General features: G+C 39.8%; 1 protein-coding gene across 1 annotated transcript in view; it reads right to left on the reverse strand.

Annotated features, from left to right (window-relative positions):
- Nucleotides 1-392: 392 nt before the first annotated feature.
- CACNA1F (calcium voltage-gated channel subunit alpha1 F) overlaps nucleotides 393-18,600 on the reverse strand; it is a 365,125-nt gene continuing 346,917 nt past the window's right edge. The window contains exon 48 of the mRNA XM_053695830.1: nucleotides 393-1,058. Coding sequence (XP_053551805.1) covers nucleotides 774-1,058 — 285 coding nt within the window. The 3' untranslated portion in view covers nucleotides 393-773. The remainder of the gene's footprint in view (nucleotides 1,059-18,600) is intronic.

Consider the following 18,600-nt stretch of genomic DNA (forward strand, 5'->3'; position numbering starts at 1 on the left):
GTCTACTGGAGCATCTACAATCAAGTGAGATCAGATTGCAGCAACTAATAACTTGGAAATGTATCCATTCAAGCAAATACATTCAAGGGTATTATCGCACCAGACTCAGGGCTTCAGCACCTAGCAAATCGCATGCATTACAAAATCCTGGATTATATCTTCTGAGAAGGGAAATATTTCATACGAAGAACAAAACTGGAAATGTACTCAATGCCCTGTATGCTATAGACTGAAAAGGAAAACAATACACACTGAAGGTTTAAGTAATAAATGAGATTATCTTTTTATTATTTTCTTTTAATTAATGAAAAGTTCTATATACACTTAAAAATATAGAAAATATAGATTACAATTAGACATAATGATGTCTGATTTACTGAGCGCAGCTGTAACACACCTCTGATATATCTTGTGACTCTAAACTAGGCTCTTCTTTAGAAACAAGGAGATGGGCATCATAGTCTGATAAATTAGAGGTCCACATTGGACAAAATGCCTGATCTTTCGTCCTACGAGGATGCACGCTAAGATTTATGCAACTTTCTGACGGACAAAGGTTTGGAGCTCCTCGGCCAATGACCTTTCATAGAGATCTGATCTATTAATGATTAGACAAAGTACCAGGCCCACCTTACAAGAGTTGGTGAAGCTCAAGCCTAAATCTTACAGCCAAACCTCTGTCGATCTCTAGTCCATTTCTTAGCAGAGGTTCTGATATGTCTCTGGCTTCTCTCAGTACCAGATGAAACAAGACTGTATTTTCTAAATCACACTCAGAATGAGGACACACACGCCATTTCATCCCTCAGCTCTTCCTCATCTCTGCAATGTATAGATTCTTCATCACTATATAAGAAGCCGTGTCCAGGTATCTCATCTCCACTAGGACGTCCGGTACTCCCAGCCCAACTCCCCTTCCGGCTCTGGCTTAGCAGGTCGCTGGCAGCGCTCTCCATTTCATCAATGGTCATGTGGCAGGCATCTGCAATTTCACGTTTGGCAAATGCCACAAATTTGGGGTCTCGTGCATAGAGCCCTAGGCCTTCTGATATTAACACCTGTAGGGAAATATAAACAGTTATAAAAATGACATTTTATTGAAGACATACCTCTTCTTCATTATTCTGTAGGCACAGCACAGTAACAAATGGAGGGGGGGGCATTCTCTCTCTTATAGTTCTCATGACCTCACAAACTTGTTTCACACAAAACCAAGCTAGGAAGGGGGGAGACATATATAGACAGACATGCTGTGTATGAATAAAAGTAATGTGCTATGCTGTCTCTATGAGTGGCACACAACAAATAATTAAGAACCAGTAAAATCTTAAGGCTAGATTTATCAATTTGCGGAAGGACAAGGTTCACATGTTGTAAACCTGTCCACATTTTATTGCAAATTGTGGGGCATATTTGTTTATTGGGCATTTGTGCAATGCCGCCCCTTGCCCTTGCGTAACAAATAGCGTGAGAGTCAAATGAGTCTGGGGTGATTTTCATCCACCAACTCTAAGATGGCGGAGAAGTTTGAGGAAGAAGCCTTATTTTTCATTTTTTTAAAAAAACACTAAATATTTTTTGTGCGTTATAAAAGTAAGTTTATTTAGCATACATTTACTGTATATTTTTTATTATTATACTTTTTCCAATCACATTGTCTATAACTTTTTTCTTCACTAGTATTTCTATAATTCCTAACGTATTTAACTTGATTCTTAAGCATCTTTATTTATGTTCACACATTACTTATTTAGTATTCTAAATTATGCACTTATAGGTATATGAAACCCAATTTGTTTCTTTCATGATTCAGATTAAGCATGCAATTTTAAGCAATTTAATTTACTCATATTATCAATTTTTCTAGTATCTTTATTTGAAAAGCAGGAATGTAAAGCTTAGAAGCCGGCCCATTTCTTAGCAGTGCTTGCTGACTGGTGGCTATATTTAGTAAATTAAACAAATGATTAAAATTGCATGCTCTATCTGAATCATAAAAGAAAAAAAAATGTGTTTCATATCCCTTTAATTATCATTATTATTATTATCTTTGTCCTTTTTTGTCTTAGCACACAACATTTTTGTTTGATTGAGCTACCATTTGGTGGGCACTGGAGCCACCATTTTGAAAAATGGTAAGCAAATGATACACCATTTGGCTGGCAAATCGGCAATCATTTTACTGGCTTATGTTGCCACCACAGCTAGCCATAATGGCAACAAATGAGAGGATGGTTGTCAAGTGAACCACCTCTTGGCAAATTAGCCCGTTTTTTTATTGGACTTTGTTGTACACTTTATTACATCACAGGTTATTTTCAGCTGGCTGTCCTCTATTGGCCATTACTTTAAAGGGACACTGAATCCACATTTTTTCTTTCATGATTCAGATAGAGCATGACATTTTAAGCAACTTTCTAATTTACTCTTATTATCACATTTTCTTCATTCTCTTGGTATATTTATTTGAAATGATATTTTTGGTGAACAACCTGAGTTGTTCTTGCTGATTGGTGGATAAATTCATCCACCAATAAAAAAGTGCTGTCCAGAATACTGAACCAATTTTTTTAAGATGCCTTCTTTTCAAATAAAGATAGCAAGAGAACAAAGAAAAATTGATAATAGGAGTAAATTAGAAAGTTGCTTATAATTGCTTGCTCTATCTGAATCAAGAAAGAAAAAAAATTGGATTCAGTGTCCCTTTAATAAAGGAAATGCACAATAGTTAGTGTGGGCATAGTTGGAGATCACATTATATGATTAAAGGGACACTAAACCCAATTTTTTCTCTCCCCTGATTCAAATAGAGCATGCAATTTTAAACAACTTTCTAATTTCCTCCTATTATCAAACTTTCTTCGTTCTCTTTGTATCTTTATTTGAAAATGCAGGAAAGTAAGGTTAGGAGCTGGCCTATTTGGTTCAGCACCTGGGTAGAGCTTGCTGATTGGTCTTTACATTTAGCCATCAATCAGTAAGCGCTACCCAGGTGCTGAAACAAAAATGGGCCTGCTCTTAAGCATACATTTCTGCTTTTTCAAATAAAGATAGCATGAGAATGGAGTAAAATAGAAAGTTGCTTAAAGGAACAGTTTACTGAAAAATGTTCTCCCCTTTAATTTGTTCCCAATGATCCACTTTACCTGCTGGAGTGTAATTAAATTGTTTACAAGTATTTCCATTACCCTTATATTGGAATTTGAATTAGTGTATTTAGCCTGTGGTATCCCCACCCATCCTGAAAGTTTTTGGCCACGAGACCAAGCTGTATTAACACAGCCAGTAGAAGAAATTACACTCCCAGTGGGTTATAGAAGAGATAAGGTAATAAAATGTTAATTTTCCATTGTTTTCTCCAAGTATTGGTTATTGGTTTATGGACAGATATAAGATAAAGGCACAAGTATATGTACACAATGTGATAATGTAATGATATCTGATTATACCTACAAGCTCAACCCATTTTATTAGGCTGTGGCTTCGAAACACAAAATCAGCTAATTCATATACACAAATAAACCTTAAAAAGCAAATCTCATACATTTTATACTCTGCAGCAGGTAAAAAAGTAATTGGAAACACATTATGGGAAAAACAATTTTATAGTATACTGTCCCTTTAAAATTGCATGCTCTTTCTGAATAATGAAAACAAACAAACTCTGGGCTTAATATCCCTTTAATGAATTTTGATTGGATATGAGACTGTTTAAATATTTGATACAATTGTATATCCACATAAACCTTATGAAATAGACAGCTGCATTCATTCATAAAGCTGTTTAAGGAATATCTGGACACGTGGCAAGCATAGATCAGGCTAGCAAATATTAAACAAGCAAAAGAAAAACAAAAAACCTCAAATGATAAAGATATACCTTACTTATCTGAGAAGTTGCATTAAGATGAAATTGCCCCTCCTCAGTAATTGTAATCTGACAGGGCTAGTAGTTATGCTGGTATGTCACTACTAGCACCTGTGAAAACTCCTGCTTAACAATTCCCAGCAATGAAGATGTTGCTAGCTACAGAAGTTTTGCACATTCAGAAAGTAAAGAGTATATATAAACAAGTCTGCAGGGGAAGTGAGAGAGGATTATATACTAGTCTGCAGGGGAAGTGAGAGAGGATTATATACTAGTCTGCAGGGGAAGTGAGAGAGGATTATATACTAGTCTGCAGGGGAAGTGAGAGAGGATTATATACTAGTCTGCAGGGGAAGTGAGAGAGGATTATATACTAGTCTGCAGGGGAAGTGAGAGGATTATATACTAGTCTGCAGGGGAAGTAAGAGAGGATTATATACTAGTCTGCAGGGGAAGTAAGAGAGGATTATATACTAGTCTGCAGGGGAAGTAAGAGAGGATTATATACTAGTCTGCAGGGGAAGTGAGAGGATTATATACTAGTCTGCAGGGGAAGTAAGAGAGGATTATATACTAGTCTGCAGGGGAAGTAAGAGAGGATTATATACTAGTCTGCAGGGGAAGTGAGAAAGGATTATATACTGGTCTGCAGGGGAAGTGAGAGAGGATTATATACTAGTCTGCAGGGGAAGTAAGAAAGGATTATATACTAGTCTGCAGGGGAAGTAAGAGAGCATTATATACTAGTCTGCAGGGGAAGTGAGATGATTATATACTAGTCTGCAGGGGAAGTGAGAGGATTATATACTAGTCTGCAGGGGAAGTGAGAGGATTATATACTAGTCTGCAGGGGAAGTGAGAGAGGATTATATACTAGTCTGCAGGGGAAGTGAGAGAGGATTATATACTAGTCTGTAGGAGAAGTAAGAGGATTATATACTCTGCAGGGGAAGTGAGAGAGGATTATATACTAGTCTGTAGGAGAAGTAAGAGAGGATTATATACTAGTCTGCAGGGGAAGTAAAAGGATTAAATACTGGTCTGCAGGGGAAGTAAGAGAGGATTATATACTAGTCTGCAGGGGAAGTAAGAGAGGATTATATACTCTGCAGGGGAAGTGAGAGAGGATTATATACTAGTCTAAAGGGGAAGTAAGAGGATTATATACTAGTCTGCAGGGGAAGTAAGAGAGGATTATATACTAGTCTGCAGGGGAAGTAAGAGAGGATTATATACTAGTCTAAAGGGGAAGTAAGAGGATTATATACTAGTCTGCAGGGGAAGTGAGAGAGGATTATATACTAGTCTGTAGGAGAAGTAAGAGAGGATTATATACTCTGCAGGGGAAGTGAGAGAGGATTATATACTAGTCTGTAGGAGAAGTAAGAGAGGATTATATACTAGTCTGCAGGGGAAGTGAGAGAGGATTATATACTAGTCTGCAGGGGAAGTGAGAGAGGACTATATACTAGTCTGCAGGGGAAGTAAGAGAGGATTATATACTAGTTTTCAGGGGAAGTGAGAGATGATTATATATTAGTCTGCAGGGGAAGTAAGAGAGGATTATATACTAGTCTGCAGGTGAAGTGAGAGATGATTATATACTAGTCTGCAGGGGAAGTGAGAGGATTATATACTAGTCTGCAGGGGAAGTGAGAGTATTATATACTAGTCTGCAGGGGAAGTAAGAGGATTATATACTAGTCTGCAGGGGAAGTGAGCGTATTATATACTAGTCTGCAGGGGAAGTGAGAGTATTATATACTAGTCTGCAGGGGAAGTGAGAGGATTATATACTAGTCTGCAGGGGAAGTGAGAGGATTATATACTAGTCTGCAGGGGAAGTAAGAGAGGATTATATACTAGTTTTCAGGGGAAGTGAGAGATGATTATATACTAGTCTGCAGGGGAAGTAAGAGAGGATTATATACTAGTCTGCAGGGGAAGTGAGAGATGATTATATACTAGTCTGCAGGGGAAGTGAGAGGATTATATACTAGTCTGCAGGGGAAGTGAGAGTATTATATACTAGTCTGCAGGGGAAGTAAGAGGATTATATACTAGTCTGCAGGGGAAGTGAGAGTATTATATACTAGTCTGCAGGGGAAGTGAGAGTATTATATACTAGTCTGCAGGGGAAGTAAAAGGATTATATACTAGTCTGCAGGGGAAGTGAGAGGATTATATACTAGTCTGCAGGGGAAGTAAGAGAGGATTATATACTAGTCTGCAGGGGAAGTGAGAGAGGATTATATACTAGTCTGCAGGGGAAGTAAGAGAGGATTATATACTAGTCTGCAGGGGAAGTGAGAGGATTATATACTAGTCTGCAGGGGAAGTAAGAGAGGATTATATACTAGTCTGCAGGGGAAGTAAGAGAGGATTATATACTAGTCTGCAGGGGAAGTAAGAGAGGATTATATACTAGTCTGCAGGGGAAGTGAGAGTATTATATACTAGTCTGCAGGGGAAGTGAGAGTATTATATACTAGTCTGCAGGGGAAGTAAGAGGATTATATACTAGTCTGCAGGGGAAGTGAGAGGATTATATACTAGTCTGCAGGGGAAGTAAGAGAGGATTATATACTAGTCTGCAGGGGAAGTGAGAGTATTATATACTAGTCTGCAGGGGAAGTGAGAGTATTATATACTAGTCTGCAGGGGAAGTAAAAGGATTATATACTAGTCTGCAGGGGAAGTGAGAGGATTATATACTAGTCTGCAGGGGAAGTAAGAGAGGATTATATACTAGTCTGCAGGGGAAGTGAGAGAGGATTATATACTAGTCTGCAGGGGAAGTAAGAGAGGATTATATACTAGTCTGCAGGGGAAGTGAGAGGATTATATACTAGTCTGCAGGGGAAGTAAGAGAGGATTATATACTAGTCTGCAGGGGAAGTAAGAGAGGATTATATACTAGTCTGCAGGGGAAGTAAGAGAGGATTATATACTAGTCTGCAGGGGAAGTAAGAGAGGATTATATACTAGTCTGCAGGGGAAGTAAGAGAGGATTATATACTAGTCTGCAGGGGAAGTAAGAGAGGATTATATACTAGTCTGCAGGGGAAGTAAGAGAGGATTATATACTAGTCTGCAGGGGAAGTGAGAGAGGATTATATACTAGTCTGCAGGGGAAGTGAGAGAGGATTATATACTACTCTGCAGGAGAAGTAAGAGAGTATTATATATTAAGATGAATTTGCCCCTCCTCAGTAATTGTAATCTGACAGGGCTAGTAGTTATGTTGGGATGTCACTACTAGCACCTGTGAAAACTCCTGCTTATCAATTCCCAGCAATGAAGATGTTGCTAGCTACAGAAGTTTTGCACATTCAGAAAGTGAAGACTATATATAAACAAGTCTGCAGGGGAAGTAAGAGAGGATTATAAACAAGTCTGCAGGGGAAATAATAGAGGATTATATACTAGTCTGCAGGGGAAGTGAGAGGATTATATACTAGTCTGCAGGGGAAGTAAGAGAGGATTATATACTAGTCTGCAGGGGAAGTAAGAGAGGATTATATACTAGTCTGCAGGGGAAGTAAGAGAGGATTATATACTAGTCTGCAGGGGAAGTAAGAGAGGATTATATACTAGTCTGCAGGGGAAGTGAGAGTATTATATACTAGTCTGCAGGGGAAGTGAGAGTATTATATACTAGTCTGCAGGGGAAGTAAAAGGATTATATACTAGTCTGCAGGGGAAGTGAGAGAGGATTATATACTAGTCTGCAGGGGAAGTAAGAGAGGATTATATACTAGTCTGCAGGGGAAGTGAGAGTATTATATACTAGTCTGCAGGGGAAGTGAGAGTATTATATACTAGTCTGCAGGGGAAGTGAGAGTATTATATACTAGTCTGCAGGGGAAGTAAAAGGATTATATACTAGTCTGCAGGGGAAGTAAGAGAGGATTATATACTAGTCTGCAGGGGAAGTAAGAGAGGATTATATACTAGTCTGCAGGGGAAGTAAGAGAGGATTATATACTAGTCTGCAGGGGAAGTGAGAGTGTTATATACTAGTCTGCAGGGGAAGTGAGAGTATTATATACTAGTCTGCAGGGGAAGTAAAAGGATTATATACTAGTCTGCAGGGGAAGTGAGAGGATTATATACTAGTCTGCAGGGGAAGTAAGAGAGGATTATATACTAGTCTGCAGGGGAAGTGAGAGTATTATATACTAGTCTGCAGGGGAAGTGAGAGTATTATATACTAGTCTGCAGGGGAAGTAAAAGGATTATATACTAGTCTGCAGGGGAAGTGAGAGGATTATATACTAGTCTGCAGGGGAAGTAAGAGAGGATTATATACTAGTCTGCAGGGGAAGTGAGAGAGGATTATATACTAGTCTGCAGGGGAAGTAAGAGAGGATTATATACTAGTCTGCAGGGGAAGTGAGAGGATTATATACTAGTCTGCAGGGGAAGTAAGAGAGGATTATATACTAGTCTGCAGGGGAAGTAAGAGAGGATTATATACTAGTCTGCAGGGGAAGTAAGAGAGGATTATATACTAGTCTGCAGGGGAAGTAAGAGAGGATTATATACTAGTCTGCAGGGGAAGTAAGAGAGGATTATATACTAGTCTGCAGGGGAAGTAAGAGAGGATTATATACTAGTCTGCAGGGGAAGTAAGAGAGGATTATATACTAGTCTGCAGGGGAAGTGAGAGAGGATTATATACTAGTCTGCAGGGGAAGTGAGAGAGGATTATATACTACTCTGCAGGAGAAGTAAGAGAGTATTATATATTAAGATGAATTTGCCCCTCCTCAGTAATTGTAATCTGACAGGGCTAGTAGTTATGTTGGGATGTCACTACTAGCACCTGTGAAAACTCCTGCTTATCAATTCCCAGCAATGAAGATGTTGCTAGCTACAGAAGTTTTGCACATTCAGAAAGTGAAGACTATATATAAACAAGTCTGCAGGGGAAGTAAGAGAGGATTATAAACAAGTCTGCAGGGGAAGTAATAGAGGATTATATACTAGTCTGCAGGGGAAGTAAAAGGATTATATACTAGTCTGCAGGGGAAGTAAGAGAGGATTATATACTAGTCTGCAGGGGAAGTAAGAGAGGATTATATACTAGTCTGCAGAGGAAGTAAGAGAGGATTATATACTAGTCTGCAGAGGAAGTGAGAGAGGATTATATACTAGTCTGCAGGGGAAGTAAGAGAGGATTATATACTAGTCTGCAGAGGAAGTGAGAGAGGATTATATACTAGTCTGCAGAGGAAGTAAGAGAGGATTATATACTAGTCTGCAGAGGAAGTGAGAGAGGATTATATACTAGTCTGCAGGGGAAGTGAGAGAGGATTATATACTAGTCTGCAGGGGAAGTAAGAGAGGATTATATACTAGTCTGCAGGGGAAGTAAGAGAGGATTATATACTAGTCTGCAGGGGAAGTGAGAGAGGATTATATACTAGTCTGCAGGGGAAGTAAGGGAGGATTATATACTAGTCTGCAGGGGAAGTGAGAGAGGATTATATACTAGTCTGCAGGGGAAGTAAGAGAGGATTATATACTAGTCTGCAGGGGAAGTGAGAGAGGATTATATACTAGTCTGCAGGGGAAGTAAGAGAGGATTATATACTAGTCTGCAGGGGAAGTGAGAGTATTATATACTAGTCTGCAGGGGAAGTGAGAGTATTATATACTAGTCTGCAGGGGAAGTGAGAGTATTATATACTAGTCTGCAGGGGAAGTAAAAGGATTATATACTAGTCTGCAGGGGAAGTAAGAGAGGATTATATACTAGTCTGCAGGGGAAGTAAGAGAGGATTATATACTAGTCTGCAGGGGAAGTGAGAGAGGATTATATACTAGTCTGCAGGGGAAGTGAGAGTATTATATACTAGTCTGCAGGGGAAGTGAGAGTATTATATACTAGTCTGCAGGGGAAGTAAAAGGATTATATACTAGTCTGCAGGGGAAGTGAGAGGATTATATACTAGTCTGCAGGGGAAGTAAGAGAGGATTATATACTAGTCTGCAGGGGAAGTGAGAGTATTATATACTAGTCTGCAGGGGAAGTGAGAGTATTATATACTAGTCTGCAGGGGAAGTAAGAGGATTATATACTAGTCTGCAGGGGAAGTGAGAGGATTATATACTAGTCTGCAGGGGAAGTAAGAGAGGATTATATACTAGTCTGCAGGGGAAGTGAGAGAGGATTATATACTAGTCTGCAGGGGAAGTAAGAGAGGATTATATACTAGTCTGCAGGGGAAGTGAGAGGATTATATACTAGTCTGCAGGGGAAGTAAGAGAGGATTATATACTAGTCTGCAGGGGAAGTAAGAGAGGATTATATACTAGTCTGCAGGGGAAGTAAGAGAGGATTATATACTAGTCTGCAGGGGAAGTAAGAGAGGATTATATACTAGTCTGCAGGGGAAGTAAGAGAGGATTATATACTAGTCTGCAGGGGAAGTAAGAGAGGATTATATACTAGTCTGCAGGGGAAGTAAGAGAGGATTATATACTAGTCTGCAGAGGAAGTGAGAGAGGATTATATACTAGTCTGCAGAGGAAGTAAGAGAGGATTATATACTAGTCTGCAGAGGAAGTGAGAGAGGATTATATACTAGTCTGCAGGGGAAGTGAGAGAGGATTATATACTAGTCTGCAGGGGAAGTAAGAGAGGATTATATACTAGTCTGCAGGGGAAGTAAGAGAGGATTATATACTAGTCTGCAGGGGAAGTGAGAGAGGATTATATACTAGTCTGCAGGGGAAGTAAGGGAGGATTATATACTAGTCTGCAGGGGAAGTGAGAGAGGATTATATACTAGTCTGCAGGGGAAGTAAGAGAGGATTATATACTAGTCTGCAGGGGAAGTGAGAGAGGATTATATACTAGTCTGCAGGGGAAGTAAGAGAGGATTATATACTAGTCTGCAGGGGAAGTAAGAGAGGATTATATACTAGTCTGCAGGGGAAGTGAGAGTATTATATACTAGTCTGCAGGGGAAGTGAGAGTATTATATACTAGTCTGCAGGGGAAGTGAGAGTATTATATACTAGTCTGCAGGGGAAGTAAAAGGATTATATACTAGTCTGCAGGGGAAGTAAGAGAGGATTATATACTAGTCTGCAGGGGAAGTAAGAGAGGATTATATACTAGTCTGCAGGGGAAGTGAGAGGATTATATACTAGTCTGCAGGGGAAGTAAGAGAGGATTATATACTAGTCTGCAGGGGAAGTAAGAGAGGATTATATACTAGTCTGCAGGGGAAGTAAGAGAGTATTATATACTAGTCTGCAGGGGAAGTAAGAGAGGATTATATACTAGTCTGCAGGGGAAATAATAGAGGATTATATACTAGTCTGCAGGGGAAGTGAGAGGATTATATACTAGTCTGCAGGGGAAGTAAGAGAGGATTATATACTAGTCTGCAGGGGAAGTAAGAGAGGATTATATACTAGTCTGCAGGGGAAGTAAGAGAGGATTATATACTAGTCTGCAGGGGAAGTGAGAGAGGATTATATACTAGTCTGCAGGGGAAGTGAGAGAGGATTATATACTACTCTGCAGGAGAAGTAAGAGAGTATTATATATTAAGATGAATTTGCCCCTCCTCAGTAATTGTAATCTGACAGGGCTAGTAGTTATGTTGGGATGTCACTACTAGCACCTGTGAAAACTCCTGCTTATCAATTCCCAGCAATGAAGATGTTGCTAGCTACAGAAGTTTTGCACATTCAGAAAGTGAAGACTATATATAAACAAGTCTGCAGGGGAAGTAAGAGAGGATTATAAACAAGTCTGCAGGGGAAATAATAGAGGATTATATACTAGTCTGCAGGGGAAGTGAGAGGATTATATACTAGTCTGCAGGGGAAGTAAGAGAGGATTATATACTAGTCTGCAGGGGAAGTAAGAGAGGATTATATACTAGTCTGCAGGGGAAGTAAGAGAGGATTATATACTAGTCTGCAGGGGAAGTAAGAGAGGATTATATACTAGTCTGCAGGGGAAGTGAGAGTATTATATACTAGTCTGCAGGGGAAGTGAGAGTATTATATACTAGTCTGCAGGGGAAGTAAAAGGATTATATACTAGTCTGCAGGGGAAGTGAGAGAGGATTATATACTAGTCTGCAGGGGAAGTAAGAGAGGATTATATACTAGTCTGCAGGGGAAGTGAGAGTATTATATACTAGTCTGCAGGGGAAGTGAGAGTATTATATACTAGTCTGCAGGGGAAGTGAGAGTATTATATACTAGTCTGCAGGGGAAGTAAAAGTATTATATACTAGTCTGCAGGGGAAGTAAGAGAGGATTATATACTAGTCTGCAGGGGAAGTAAGAGAGGATTATATACTAGTCTGCAGGGGAAGTAAGAGAGGATTATATACTAGTCTGCAGGGGAAGTGAGAGTATTATATACTAGTCTGCAGGGGAAGTGAGAGTATTATATACTAGTCTGCAGGGGAAGTAAAAGGATTATATACTAGTCTGCAGGGGAAGTGAGAGGATTATATACTAGTCTGCAGGGGAAGTAAGAGAGGATTATATACTAGTCTGCAGGGGAAGTGAGAGTATTATATACTAGTCTGCAGGGGAAGTGAGAGTATTATATACTAGTCTGCAGGGGAAGTAAAAGGATTATATACTAGTCTGCAAGGGAAGTGAGAGGATTATATACTAGTCTGCAGGGGAAGTAAGAGAGGATTATATACTAGTCTGCAGGGGAAGTGAGAGAGGATTATATACTAGTCTGCAGGGGAAGTAAGAGAGGATTATATACTAGTCTGCAGGGGAAGTGAGAGGATTATATACTAGTCTGCAGGGGAAGTAAGAGAGGATTATATACTAGTCTGCAGGGGAAGTAAGAGAGGATTATATACTAGTCTGCAGGGGAAGTAAGAGAGGATTATATACTAGTCTGCAGGGGAAGTAAGAGAGGATTATATACTAGTCTGCAGGGGAAGTGAGAGAGGATTATATACTAGTCTGCAGGGGAAGTAAGAGAGGATTATATACTAGTCTGCAGGGGAAGTAAGAGAGGATTATATACTAGTCTGCAGGGGAAGTGAGAGAGGATTATATACTAGTCTGCAGGGGAAGTGAGAGAGGGTTATATACTACTCTGCAGGAGAAGTAAGAGAGTATTATATATTAAGATGAATTTGCCCCTCCTCAGTAATTGTAATCTGACAGGGCTAGTAGTTATGTTGGGATGTCACTACTAGCACCTGTGAAAACTCCTGCTTATCAATTCCCAGCAATGAAGATGTTGCTAGCTACAGAAGTTTTGCACATTCAGAAAGTGAAGACTATATATAAACAAGTCTGCAGGGGAAGTAAGAGAGGATTATAAACAAGTCTGCAGGGGAAGTAATAGAGGATTATATACTAGTCTGCAGGGGAAGTAAAAGGATTATATACTAGTCTGCAGGGGAAGTAAGAGAGGATTATATACTAGTCTGCAGGGGAAGTAAGAGAGGATTATATACTAGTCTGCAGAGGAAGTAAGAGAGGATTATATACTAGTCTGCAGAGGAAGTGAGAGAGGATTATATACTAGTCTGCAGGGGAAGTAAGAGAGGATTATATACTAGTCTGCAGAGGAAGTGAGAGAGGATTATATACTAGTCTGCAGAGGAAGTAAGAGAGGATTATATACTAGTCTGCAGAGGAAGTGAGAGAGGATTATATACTAGTCTGCAGGGGAAGTGAGAGAGGATTATATACTAGTCTGCAGGGGAAGTAAGAGAGGATTATATACTAGTCTGCAGGGGAAGTAAGAGAGGATTATATACTAGTCTGCAGGGGAAGTGAGAGAGGATTATATACTAGTCTGCAGGGGAAGTAAGGGAGGATTATATACTAGTCTGCAGGGGAAGTGAGAGAGGATTATATACTAGTCTGCAGGGGAAGTAAGAGAGGATTATATACTAGTCTGCAGGGGAAGTGAGAGAGGATTATATACTAGTCTGCAGGGGAAGTAAGAGAGGATTATATACTAGTCTGCAGGGGAAGTAAGAGAGGAGTATATACTAGTCTGCAGGGGAAGTGAGAGTATTATATACTAGTCTGCAGGGGAAGTGAGAGTATTATATACTAGTCTGCAGGGGAAGTGAGAGTATTATATACTAGTCTGCAGGGGAAGTAAAAGGATTATATACTAGTCTGCAGGGGAAGTAAGAGAGGATTATATACTAGTCTGCAGGGGAAGTAAGAGAGGATTATATACTAGTCTGCAGGGGAAGTAAGAGAGGATTATATACTAGTCTGCAGGGGAAGTGAGAGTATTATATACTAGTCTGCAGGGGAAGTGAGAGTATTATATACTAGTCTGCAGGGGAAGTTAAAGGATTATATACTAGTCTGCTGGGGAAGTGAGAGGATTATATACTAGTCTGCAGGGGAAGTAAGAGAGGATTATATACTAGTCTGCAGGGGAAGTGAGAGTATTATATACTAGTCTGCAGGGGAAGTGAGAGTATTATATACTAGTCTGCAGGGGAAGTAAAAGGATTATATACTAGTCTGCAGGGGAAGTGAGAGGATTATATACTAGTCTGCAGGGGAAGTAAGAGAGGATTATATACTAGTCTGCAGGGGAAGTGAGAGAGGATTATATACTAGTCTGCAGGGGAAGTAAGAGAGGATTATATACTAGTCTGCAGGGGAAGTGAGAGGATTATATACTAGTCTGCAGGGGAAGTAAGAGAGGATTATATACTAGTCTGCAGGGGAAGTAAGAGAGGATTATATACTAGTCTGCAGGGGAAGTAAGAGAGGATTATATACTAGTCTGCAGGGGAAGTGAGAGAGGATTATATACTAGTCTGCAGGGGAAGTAAGAGAGGATTATATACTAGTCTGCAGGGGAAGTAAGAGAGGATTATATACTAGTCTGCAGGGGAAGTAAGAGAGGATTATATACTAGTCTGCAGAGGAAGTGAGAGAGGATTATATACTAGTCTGCAGAGGAAGTAAGAGAGGATTATATACTAGTCTGCAGAGGAAGTGAGAGAGGATTATATACTAGTCTGCAGGGGAAGTGAGAGAGGATTATATACTAGTCTGCAGGGGAAGTAAGAGAGGATTATATACTAGTCTGCAGGGGAAGTAAGAGAGGATTATATACTAGTCTGCAGGGGAAGTGAGAGAGGATTATATACTAGTCTGCAGGGGAAGTAAGGGAGGATTATATACTAGTCTGCAGGGGAAGTGAGAGAGGATTATATACTAGTCTGCAGGGGAAGTAAGAGAGGATTATATACTAGTCTGCAGGGGAAGTGAGAGAGGATTATATACTAGTCTGCAGGGGAAGTAAGAGAGGATTATATACTAGTCTGCAGGGGAAGTAAGAGAGGATTATATACTAGTCTGCAGGGGAAGTGAGAGTATTATATACTAGTCTGCAGGGGAAGTGAGAGTATTATATACTAGTCTGCAGGGGAAGTGAGAGTATTATATACTAGTCTGCAGGGGAAGTAAAAGGATTATATACTAGTCTGCAGGGGAAGTAAGAGAGGATTATATACTAGTCTGCAGGGGAAGTAAGAGAGGATTATATACTAGTCTGCAGGGGAAGTAAGAGAGGATTATATACTAGTCTGCAGGGGAAGTAAGAGAGGATTATATACTAGTCTGCAGGGGAAGTAAGAGAGGATTATATACTAGTCTGCAGGGGAAGTGAGAGTATTATATACTAGTCTGCAGGGGAAGTAAAAGGATTATATACTAGTCTGCAGGGGAAGTGAGAGGATTATATACTAGTCTGCAGGGGAAGTAAGAGAGGATTATATACTAGTCTGCAGGGGAAGTGAGAGTATTATATACTAGTCTGCAGGGGAAGTGAGAGTATTATATACTAGTCTGCAGGGGAAGTAAAAGGATTATATACTAGTCTGCAGGGGAAGTGAGAGGATTATATACTAGTCTGCAGGGGAAGTAAGAGAGGATTATATACTAGTCTGCAGGGGAAGTGAGAGAGGATTATATACTAGTCTGCAGGGGAAGTAAGAGAGGATTATATACTAGTCTGCAGGGGAAGTGAGAGGATTATATACTAGTCTGCAGGGGAAGTAAGAGAGGATTATATACTAGTCTGCAGGGGAAGTAAGAGAGGATTATATACTAGTCTGCAGAGGAAGTAAGAGAGGATTATATACTAGTCTGCAGAGTAAGTGAGAGAGGATTATATACTAGTCTGCAGGGGAAGTGAGAGAGGATTATATACTAGTCTGCAGGGGAAGTAAGAGAGGATTATATACTAGTCTGCAGGGGAAGTAAGAGAGGATTATATACTAGTCTGCAGGGGAAGTGAGAGAGGATTATATACTAGTCTGCAGGGGAAGTGAGAGTATTATATACTAGTCTGCAGGGGAAGTGAGAGTATTATATACTAGTCTGCAGGGGAAGTAAAAGGATTATATACTAGTCTGCAGGGGAAGTGAGAGGATTATATACTAGTCTGCAGGGGAAGTAAGAGAGGATTATATACTAGTCTGCAGGGGAAGTGAGAGAGGATTATATACTAGTCTGCAGGGGAAGTAAGAGAGGATTATATACTAGTCTGCAGGGGAAGTGAGAGGATTATATACTAGTCTGCAGGGGAAGTAAGAGAGGATTATATACTAGTCTGCAGGGGAAGTAAGAGAGGATTATATACTAGTCTGCAGGGGAAGTGAGAGTATTATATACTAGTCTGCAGGGGAAGTGAGAGTATTATATACTAGTCTGCAGGGGAAGTGAGAGTATTATATACTAGTCTGCAGGGGAAGTAAAAGGATTATATACTAGTCTGCAGGGGAAGTAAGAGAGGATTATATACTAGTCTGCAGGGGAAGTAAGAGAGGATTATATACTAGTCTGCAGGGGAAGTAAGAGAGGATTATATACTAGTCTGCAGGGGAAGTGAGAGTATTATATACTAGTCTGCAGGGGAAGTGAGAGTATTATATACTAGTCTGCAGGGGAAGTAAGAGAGGATTATATACTAGTCTGCAGGGGAAGTGAGAGGATTATATACTAGTCTGCAGGGGAAGTAAGAGAGGATTATATACTAGTCTGCAGGGGAAGTGAGAGTATTATATACTAGTCTGCAGGGGAAGTGAGAGTATTATATACTAGTCTGCAGGGGAAGTAAAAGGATTATATACTAGTCTGCAGGGGAAGTGAGAGGATTATATACTAGTCTGCAGGGGAAGTAAGAGAGGATTATATACTAGTCTGCAGGGGAAGTGAGAGAGGATTATATACTAGTCTGCAGGGGAAGTAAGAGAGGATTATATACTAGTCTGCAGGGGAAGTGAGAGGATTATATACTAGTCTGCAGGGGAAGTAAGAGAGGATTATATACTAGTCTGCAGGGGAAGTAAGAGAGGATTATATACTAGTCTGCAGGGGAAGTAAGAGAGGATTATATACTAGTCTGCAGGGGAAGTAAGAGAGGATTATATACTAGTCTGCAGGGGAAGTAAGAGAGGATTATATACTAGTCTGCAGGGGAAGTAAGAGAGGATTATATACTAGTCTGCAGGGGAAGTAAGAGAGGATTATATACTAGTCTGCAGGGGAAGTGAGAGAGGATTATATACTAGTCTGCAGGGGAAGTGAGAGAGGATTATATACTACTCTGCAGGAGAAGTAAGAGAGTATTATATATTAAGATGAATTTGCCCCTCCTCAGTAATTGTAATCTGACAGGGCTAGTAGTTATGTTGGGATGTCACTACTAGCACCTGTGAAAACTCCTGCTTATCAATTCCCAGCAATGAAGATGTTGCTAGCTACAGAAGTTTTGCACATTCAGAAAGTGAAGACTATATATAAACAAGTCTGCAGGGGAAGTAAGAGAGGATTATAAACAAGTCTGCAGGGGAAGTAATAGAGGATTATATACTAGTCTGCAGGGGAAGTAAAAGGATTATATACTAGTCTGCAGGGGAAGTAAGAGAGGATTATATACTAGTCTGCAGGGGAAGTAAGAGAGGATTATATACTAGTCTGCAGAGGAAGTAAGAGAGGATTATATACTAGTCTGCAGAGGAAGTGAGAGAGGATTATATACTAGTCTGCAAGGGAAGTAAGAGAGGATTATATACTAGTCTGCAGAGGAAGTGAGAGAGGATTATATACTAGTCTGCAGAGGAAGTAAGAGAGGATTATATACTAGTCTGCAGAGGAAGTGAGAGAGGATTATATACTAGTCTGCAGGGGAAGTGAGAGAGGATTATATACTAGTCTGCAGGGGAAGTAAGAGAGGATTATATACTAGTCTGCAGGGGAAGTAAGAGAGGATTATATACTAGTCTGCAGGGGAAGTGTGAGAGGATTATATACTAGTCTGCAGGGGAAGTAAGGGAGGATTATATACTAGTCTGCAGGGGAAGTGAGAGAGGATTATATACTAGTCTGCAGGGGAAGTAAGAGAGGATTATATACTAGTCTGCAGGGGAAGTGAGAGAGGATTATATACTAGTCTGCAGGGGAAGTAAGAGAGGATTATATACTAGTCTGCAGGGGAAGTAATAGAGGATTATATACTAGTCTGCAGGGGAAGTAAAAGGATTATATACTAGTCTGCAGGGGAAGTAAGAGAGGATTATATACTAGTCTGCAGGGGAAGTGAGAGAGGATTATATACTAGTCTGCAGGGGAAGTAATAAAGGATTATATACTAGTCTGCAGGGGAAGTAAAAGGATTATATACTAGTCTGCAGGGGAAGTAAGAGAGGATTATATACTAGTCTGCAGGGGAAGTA

The sequence above is a fragment of the Bombina bombina genome, chromosome 12, assembly GCF_027579735.1.
Source record: "Bombina bombina isolate aBomBom1 chromosome 12, aBomBom1.pri, whole genome shotgun sequence".
NCBI classification, from domain to species: domain Eukaryota; kingdom Metazoa; phylum Chordata; class Amphibia; order Anura; family Bombinatoridae; genus Bombina; species Bombina bombina.